Source organism: Hypomesus nipponensis, chromosome 23, assembly GCF_054491055.1.
Source record: "Hypomesus nipponensis isolate SF chromosome 23, ASM5449105v1, whole genome shotgun sequence".
Lineage (NCBI taxonomy): Eukaryota > Metazoa > Chordata > Actinopteri > Osmeriformes > Osmeridae > Hypomesus > Hypomesus nipponensis.
Genome location: NC_140383.1, coordinates 21,766,031 through 21,775,122, shown reverse-complemented (window position 1 = coordinate 21,775,122; position 9,092 = coordinate 21,766,031). Strand labels below are relative to the sequence as shown.

The following is a 9,092-nucleotide window of genomic DNA, read 5'->3' as shown; positions in this document are numbered from 1 at the left end:
TATATATTTATATATATATATATATGTATATATATATTTTTGTAGGCCTACAAGTTATTGTAGCGATAGGATCATATTCATATGGATGGTGATGGTGATACACGTGTATGAAACAAAGAGGGTGTTCCCCCTGAAAAGAGATAGGTTTGAAGGGTGCTACTACCAGTAAGAGTCTCGCCTTGCGCAACGCCCTCTGATATGGAAAAAAAAGTATCTTCAAGAACTCAAAAACTTGCCTCGGTCAGTCAGTCTGCCGTAGACCGTTGCTCTACCACGTCCGCTATCACTGAAGGAGACTGCAGAGAAGCATAACTGTGTCACCGTCTTGCCTAAGCTACTTCAGGACCATTTAAATTATTGAAAGATTACATGTTCTTCATTTCTAAAGTTGAGATCCTGCGTTCTCGACAGATCTGATCTCAGGATAAGTGCTCATCGGCAGCCGGTGCATCATTTGGAATCGTATTTTCTGGGATGTAACTCAACGTTTGGGATTTGTGGGAAAGGAACTTAGGAATTGATTTCAGATAAAACAGCCAGGGAATAGTAGAGTGTCCACCCTGTCCCAAAATGGATACAAATCCAGGAATTAAATGTAAAATAGTGGTTGTCGGTGATAGCCAGTGTGGGAAAACCGCTTTATTGAATGTGTTTGCTAAGGATTCTTTCCCGGAGGTAAGCCTACCATTATACCTCTCTATAATGAGAATAAATGTGCGCAAATTTTTTGACAGGCGTAAATGATTTATACTTGATGAAGCTGTCCTTTTGTCTGCACAGGGTTACATTCCCACGGTGTTTGAGAACTACACAGCCAGTTTTGAAATCGATATGCAGAGAGTTGAACTGCGTCTTTGGGACACCTCAGGTAAGAGCTTGTTATGCAAATTTCCTTATGAATCTGTGCGCGTAATTAAGCGGTGGCGTGTTTAATTAAGAAAAGCTAGATATTCAACCTACTTGAATGACTGAAACGTAATTTGGAAAATGAAACAACTGAGCGCTTAGGTTTACTGTACGGCATCGGCCAGCCCGGACCGAGAAGCTGACGATGTCTGTCTGGAATGCGAGGGAAGCAAGCTACGAGTTGATCTGGTTATATGGAAAAACCTCATCCCAGACACACAGCATAGCACCAGCATCGAGGAAGACCAGTATTAACTCGCACAAAAGCCTTAGTGGTCAATGATAATTCCTCACACAAGACTTTTTGGCGTAATTTATCTGTCGTTGAGCAGTAAAAAAAAAAAAAAAACTTATTAAGGGCGTAACTGAGAGAGACTGCTTGACTCGCCAACAAATACAAATGTTCTCTCTAAAAGCTTGGCCTGCCCTCTCACATTACTTGTTTTATAAAACCTCTCCCCCTGCATTCTCTCACTCTCCTGGGGGATCTCTGGGCCAGGTCTGGAGGTAATTACCTCCTATAGCTGACACCCAACCACCCTCCCCCTGCTGCCTGCCTGCTGCCCAGCCCTGGAGATGCCTCTGGGAGGGGGGGTGCAGGCGGGGGGCTTTGGGCTGGACTGTTGGATTTAGGAGAGGTGGAGGAGGAGGAGATGTGGGCTGTAGTGTTAGGTTTAGGGAGGTGGAGGAGAGATGAGGGCTGTAGTGTTGGGTGTAGGGAGGTGGAGGAGAGATGTGGGCTGTAGTGTTGGGTGTAGGGGGGTGGAGGAGAGATGAGGGCTGTAGTGTTGGGTGTAGGGAGGTGGAGGAGAGATTAGGGCTGTAGTGTTGGGTGTAGGGGGGTGGAGGAGAGATGAGGGCTGTAGTGTTGGGTTTAGGGAGGTGGAGGAGAGATGTGGGCTGTAGTGTTGGGTGTAGGGGGGTGGAGGAGAGATGAGGGCTGTAGTGTTGGGTGTAGGGAGGTGGAGGAGAGATTAGGACTGTAGTGTTGGGTGTAGGGGGGTGGAGGAGAGATGAGGGCTGTAGTGTTGGGTGTAGGGAGGTGGAGGAGAGATGAGGGCTGTAGTGTTGGGTGTAGGGGGGTGGAGGTGAGGTGAGGGCTGTAGTGTTGGGTTTAGGGAGGTGGAGGAGAGATGTGGGCTGTAGTGTTGGGTTTAGGGAGGTGGAGGAGAGATGTGGGCTGTAGTGTTGGGTGTAGGGGGGTGGAGGAGAGATGTGGGCTGTAGTGTTAGGTTTAGGGAGGTGGAGGAGAGATGAGGGCTGTAGTGTTGGGTGTAGGGAGGTGGAGGAGAGATTAGGGCTGCCTCCCTGACCCCCAGCTGATTGTGGCGTCCCCTGGGTCTGGCCTGGGCACGACTCAGTGATTATTCTGGAGCTCAGGAAGAGCTAATCTCACCACACGCACACACACACATGCATTTAGGCTGGCCCACATCTAAAGCATTCCACCGGCAGCCTTTTCTTGTCATAAGTTAATGTGATAACAGAGAATAGTTATGATAACAGTGTGATTGTGATGTGTTGTTCCTGTCATTGACACCATCCCCCTGACCGTTGATACCATCACGCTTGACTAAGTTCACCTTCTGATTCCACTCAGACCCAACAGTCTGTCACCCCACCTCATACTAAACAAGGTGCAATGCGCTCTGGTAACATGGTTTATTCCTAAACTGGTTTATTTTCCTGTGATCGGAATGCCGTGTGATTAAACAGTGCTTTTTAACGTTTGTGAAATACATACACGACACAGCTACAGACCTTGTTGAAGGTACAGTAGTAGATGGTGCCATGCCATCCCCATCAAACCTATAATATTAGACCTTCCTAGAGCACAGACATAGGGCATGGGAGCACCTGAGAATAGGACTGTGACCCAGTTTGCCGAAAGGTCATTAGAAGTGCCCCTGTGCCCATGCCTGAAGGAAGATCTGTGCCGGGGACAGGAACTATTCCTCTGTGGCAAATGTCACAGGTCAGGCTGGGAAGGAGCCAAACCGGGGTGAAAACATCTCTGTCCTTTAGTACATGTGCTTTGTAACATTTAATACTGTGCACTTCTGATCTTAGATTTATTAGTACTTTCCCGAAGCGCTTTTGTAGAAAAAAATAGCTTTGGAGCAAAGCATCTGCTATATTCATAAAATGTTACTGCAAATGTATTATTTGTGTTACATGCTAAACGTAATCATCGGTGGTCGAGCATTATTACAACACTTTGTGTGCTGGGCACCACTTAAAGTGCACAACACCAACATTCAAAAAGCAATAAATTTAAATGAATTATTCATTTAACATGAGCCTACATCATTAGAAGTGCATTCTTTATGAGTTGGAATAATGATGAATTGCCTTTATAACAGAATGATTATAAATGAACAATTTCAACCTAATCCACCAATGGAGATGCCCTTTACTGAGAAGACAAAAAAAAAATCTTTGTCTGATGAGGTACCATCATTAGTACTCATTAAATGTAAGCTGACAGTTACTGCTGTGTCATCATTAAAACTCTGCTCAAAGGCATCAGTTTCCGGTAGTCTCTTCACTTGTGTGGACATTCTCCCTTTCCATTAGCTCCATCTTTGAACACTACTGTTTCAGTGTTCCCGTGAAGAAGAAAAAAACCTTCCCTGAGAGGTCCCTCTAATCCCTCACACATCGCGGTAGAAACGTCCAGAAGATGGTGAGGCCGGTCTGTGAAAACACGGGCCTCCGCTCTGTTTGTTTAGCATGAGAAATCGGACTCGCCAGACGTGAAAATATTTCATCACTGTTTGCATCTGCTGGTGTGGATTTGTTCATGGAAAAAATGGAGGGTGGGAGGGCCAAGCCTCGCCATGTGTTCAGGAACATTCTCCGCTCCGCACGGGCCCCCTAGGAACCCAGGAAGGCCTTCCTGAGATCCCGGGCTGGGGTTAATCAGTGCAGAGGTACATGCAAGTGAAAAATGAAAAAAAGACAGATGGTGTCATTGGCACCATGGTCACCAGTGTTGGTACAGAGCTGAACATCTGGGTTTCATCTGGTTATCAAAACATCTTAGCCTTTCAGAGGTTATAAAGTCACTTTCAAAAGTAATGGATCAGGTTTTGACTGATTGTTATGACTTTCCGTAATGCCATGAAATAGCACACTTGCACTCTGCGTATATTCTCATCCATGGACAATTCAGCCTTTGAGCTTGGCCACTCTATACTGCTTTGTGTCTTATGGAGAAAAGCCTTGGGCCCAGTGTCATTGCAAATTGACACAACCTTCCTTTCTCTTTAAACAGAAACTACTGTTGCCTTGCAGTTGAGACTGAGGTATAGGGTTGGGCCAAAAGACAGGTTGTTTTCCAAACACCTAGAGGGAGAAGAGAGGGTAAAGAGGAGGGAGGAGAGGAGAGAGTCAAATGCTTGTCGTTGACCAGCCCACAGACCACCCCACCTTGGGAACACACATAATCTCCCAGCACATTCCTGACAAGGGAACAATGGGGAGTGGTTTCTCCAGGTCCCCCCTCTGGTTCAGCTTCCCTGCCTGGGGGGCTAGGTGACCGGGAGCTGCTCTCCCTGGCTCCACGCTCTCTCAAAGACAATACTCAGGTTACATCTCACTTTGTGGACTGCTCACCATTTGCGTCACATGAAGTCGTATCGTGTGTGTTGGAATGGGAACCGATGTAACTGAGCTGTGTACTTGTGTGCGTGACCAGAATGTGTGTGTGTGTGTGAGTGAGTCAATTGTGACAGTGTGAGTTAAGGCACCCGAGTAGCAGGAACAGGGAAACATTTTCTCCCGAAATTCCTCGAGGTCACATGCTATCTAAGGGGAGGAGCTACGACTCAGTCGCCACAAAATGTGTTTTGGTTGTTTTTATCGGAATCTGCGTCAATCTTCTGAATCAGATGAGGGAGTCCGAGGAAAGCCCACGTGCACCGTTGCGCTAGCGACAGTCTCTGACTTGAGGCCATGTCTTTCACTTTCAGGTTCTCCATACTACGACAACGTGCGACCTCTCTCCTACCCGGACTCTGACGCCGTCCTCATCTGTTTTGACATCAGCCGGCCAGAGACCCTGGACAGCGTGCTGAAGAAGGTGAGTGACGGAGAGAGATGGGAGCGTTTACGTCCAGGAAGCTGCATCACCCGTGTTCCCCTCCCCCCTCTGGAGGTGTAGCAGGAAGTATGTTCACACTGTCTCCTGACCCTCGCTAGAAACCCCCTCTCTGTGTTACTGGGTCAAGTGGTTTCTGAAAAGCTTCCTCTGGCAGGAAAAACAGAATTAGGGCCGTACCAGAGAGGACAGGGTCGTACCACTGTGAGAGAGGATGGGGGGGGGTGGTGTCTGGGTACTTCAGACACTCACATGAGGCTTACCAGGAAAGGGTCCAGACCCTTCTCTCACGTGGTGACTCAGACTGGGATACGGTATGGAGGTTGGCCCCTGACCTGCGCTGTCACTAAGCCCTGGTCTGGGCGCAGCTGAGAAGGATGTGGTCAAGTGAGGAGAGAGCGAGAGTGAGCGAGAACGAGGGTGGGTGGAAGGGTGGATCCGAGGAAAGAGAGAAAGAGAGAAAGAGAGAAAGAGAGAAAGAGGGAGGTAGAAAGAATTTGGAAGTAGTATCCTGTGTGAGACAATCACTTATCTGTTCTTCTCTCTAACCTTCCAACCAAGGGGCCTTCGTGTCTCCACCCCTCCGCCCCCCCCCACACACACACACAGACACACACAGACACACACAGACACACAGACAGACAGACACACACACACACACATACACACACAGACACAGTCCAACAACCCTAATCAGACTAATAACAATCCCTCTCCCTGTTTCTCTATCCTCCAGTGGAGGGGTGAGATCCAAGAGTTCTGCCCCAACACCAAGATGCTGCTGGTGGGCTGCAAGTCAGACCTCCGCACCGACCTCTTCACCAAGTCCCACAGCAGGCAGACACCAGTGTCATACGACCAGGTACGTCATTGACTTTGGAGAGCCATCTCTAAGTGCTGATAATGCATTCTCAATGGAATGTGCAGTTTCACTCGTCTAGATAGACTGAATTTGTCCACCTACGGTACAACTTTGTCACATTAGGGAAACAGTCGTGTTGACTCCCTGTCCCTCACTGACCTGCTCTAGCCTCAGAATCAGAATCAGAAAGGGTTTTAATCGTCATGAAAGTTTGCACAGACAAGGAATTTTCTTTGGCAGGAAGGTGCATAAATTAAACATATGGACATTTTTAAAAATTAAATAAGAGGTACAACTAGAGTACATAAGAGTACATAAACTAGCAATACTGCGTGGCTTTAGAATTAAAATAAAATGTACCAAAAAATAAATATACAATAAAATATAAGTTGCCGTAATTTACAATATAAAAATACAAAAAATACAAATATTACAAAATATACAAATGGTACTAGAGATACAATTGTGGAATGCAGTGCAAAAAGCAATGTGTTGAAGACATTAAAGTCATTGAAGTCAGCGTGAACCCTTGGCCTTGTTGAAAAGGCCAACATCGGATGGGCAGAAACTGTGTTTGTAGCGTGTGGTATTGGTCCTGATGGACCGCAGCCTTCTGCCGGAGGGGAGTGACTGAGTGACTCTGTTAGCGAATCCGAATCTCTTCTAACCCCTGTGCATGTGTGCGTGTGGTGTGTGTGTATGTGTGTGCCTGCTTCTCTCTCAGGGCTCCAACATGGCCAAGCAGCTGAGCGCCCCCTACATCGAGTGTTCCTCCCTGCAGTCTGAGAACAGCGTCAGAGACATCTTCCACGTGGCCACGCTGGCCTGCGTCAACAAGAACAGCAAGAACGTCAAGCGCAGCAAGTCCTCCAGGGCCACCAAGAGGATGTCATCCACCCACGGGCCCGTGGACCTGCCCACCGTCGTCAGCGACTACCAGAAGACCAAAGCCAAGACCTGCACCCTCATGTGACTTCGTGATTGGCTGCTTAAGACGACACTTTATTCATCCCCCGGGTGGGTGGGGACATTTGGTTTTTGTCACGGAGCCTTCCCCCCCGCAGCTTGCAGCCTGGCCGAGGAGGTCATGTGATTGGACCCTGAGCGGAGGTTTTTCATTGGAGGATTACATCTGCGGAGACCTGGGAACGATGGGTGTTTTTGTGCTTTGTTGAGAGTATTGACAGTCTTCTGCACAGAGAACACGGCAAGTTGGAAGGACGAACCTTTGGACCTGTCAGAACCAGGTGCAAGGTGCAAGGATTTTCACCCGAAAAAAATTTGCTTGGAAAAAGAAGCACACACTAAATAATTAGACATATTTGGACTGGCTTTACATCCCTGTGGAAATCTGGTATGTCTGTTACCACAGTGTCAGGGGTTCATTTAAACCCACGACATCCTGCAGAGGAACTACTGAAACGTCGCTATAGGAAGCCTACAGGAGGGACTTCAGCGATCTGACTTCAGATGGGATTATGGAGAAAGTAGACAGGGTCAGAGAATCCTGTCCATTCAAACACTTCATCGTCTGAAGTGCTTTTGGTTCACTTAGGTACTGATCACTCAGACTGTGGGACTTTAACAACCAAAGCCGTTTAATAGGGAGCTAGTGAGGGGGTTATGATATGTAGTAGACTGTGCTGAAGTGAGGCTAAGAGTCTGTAGGCTGGTGGGCCCTGTGTGACAGTAGTGTGTTCAAAAGACCCCTGCATGTCATAGAGTCCCTGTTCATGTCACAAGCCTTGGTTGGTTGCTTATCCTAATGAAGTCAGTGCATTTCCTATGAAGTTATATTTGTCAACAAGTCAAAATGGTTCACAACAACTGTCATTGTTTTCCATTGTACTAAATGTTTTTTTATGCTTATAAATTCAAAAGCCCATCTTTCATGTTTACGTGGTGTGTTTATTTACAACGATTTTCAACTCCTCTCCAAACAAATTCCCTTGTGAGAACTGTTGGCTTTTCTCAGGGTGCTATGACAGCCGGGTACCATGAATATCTGCAGTCCTGTTCCCTTCACTTATCTGCTTTGGGAAGGAGGGGGGGGTTAGACAAGATGAAGTCTTTCCCAGAGTTAGTCAAAAGTGGGATCAGTGCGCCAACCAGTTCTGCCAGGGTTGTCGCAACATCCTCATTATCACAGCTCATCTCCCCTTCTCTGGTCACTCCCACTCTCCTCGTCTCTCCTCCCCTGTCCTCTCCTCTGTCCTCCTTCACTCTCCTCGTCTCTCCTCCCCTGTCCTCTCCTCTGTCCTCCTTCACTCTCCTCGTCTCTCCTCCCCTGTCCTCTCCTCTGTCCTCCTTCACTCTCCTCGTCTCTCCTCCCCTGTCCTCTCCTCTGTCCTCCTTCACTCTCCTCGTCTCTCCTCCCCTGTCCTCTCCTCTGTCCTCCTTCACTCTCCTCGTCTCTCCTCCCCTGTCCTCTCCTCTGTCCTCCTTCACTCTCCTCGTCTCTCCTCCCCTGTCCTCTCCTCTGTCCTCCTTCACTCTCCTCGTCTCTTCTCCCCTGTCCTCTCCTCTGTCCTCCTTCACTCTCCTCGTCTCTCCTCCCCTGTCCTCTCCTCTGTCCTCCTTCACTCTCCTCGTCTCTCCTCCCCTGTCCTCTCCTCTGTCCTCCTTCACTCTCCTCGTCTCTCCTCCCCTGTCCTCTCCTCTGTCCTCCTTCACTCTCCTCGTCTCTCCTCCCTTGTCCTCTCCTCTGTCCTCCTTCACTCTCCTCGTCTCTCCCCTCCTCTGTTCTCCTTCAATATCCTCTCCTTGTCTCTCCTCTTTTCCCCTCTCCTCTCCTCTCCTTCTCCCCTCCCTCCTCTCTCTCTCCTCTGCTGTCAGTTCCCAGCAGGAGGCTCCTGGCCCCCTGATGCACTCTGGGTGAACCGGACCCCTGCTCGGCTGCTTGTCCCGCCAGCCGCTCTTCTGCTCCTCTCAGATCTGTCGACTCGTCACCAGCCCCCCCAGCCCCACCAGCCCCACCAGCCCCCCCAGCTCTCCAGGGGGCCCCAGCAGGCAGGCACAGATTGAAGCAGCCTCTGGGGTGTGTCTGAGCATGTGTGTGTGTGTTTGTGTGTGCGTGTGTGTGTATGTCTAACATGTGCAGGTATTTACATGAGGTAAGCATTCAGAATGCAGATGTAAACACAGTGATGCATGCAGGAAGGTAATTACTATAGTTACGAGAATCACAGCTATGGGAGGTGGCAGCAACTGACAAAGCACAGA

At 48.5% G+C, this 9,092-nt stretch overlaps 1 protein-coding gene across 1 annotated transcript; it reads left to right on the top strand.

The window, feature by feature from the left end:
* Positions 1 to 247: 247 nt before the first annotated feature.
* Positions 248 to 7,760, top strand: LOC146234879 (rho-related GTP-binding protein RhoE-like). Its single transcript, XM_084689297.1, has 5 exons — positions 248 to 675; positions 781 to 868; positions 4,881 to 4,990; positions 5,745 to 5,870; positions 6,595 to 7,760. The coding sequence occupies exons 1-5, from the start codon at positions 571 to 573 to the stop codon at positions 6,841 to 6,843; spliced, it is 678 nt and encodes a 225-aa protein (XP_084545423.1). The 5' UTR covers positions 248 to 570; the 3' UTR covers positions 6,844 to 7,760.
* Positions 7,761 to 9,092: the final 1,332 nt, after the last annotated feature.

Coding starts and splice junctions, on each gene's coding strand:
- LOC146234879 (XM_084689297.1), top strand. CDS start 571: ATGGATACAAATCCAGGAATTAAATGTAAAATAGTGGTTGTCGGTGAT. Junction 676..780: donor CTAAGGATTCTTTCCCGGAG/GTAAGCCTACCA, acceptor TTGTCTGCACAG/GGTTACATTCCCACGGTGTT. Junction 4,991..5,744: donor TGGACAGCGTGCTGAAGAAG/GTGAGTGACGGA, acceptor TCTATCCTCCAG/TGGAGGGGTGAGATCCAAGA.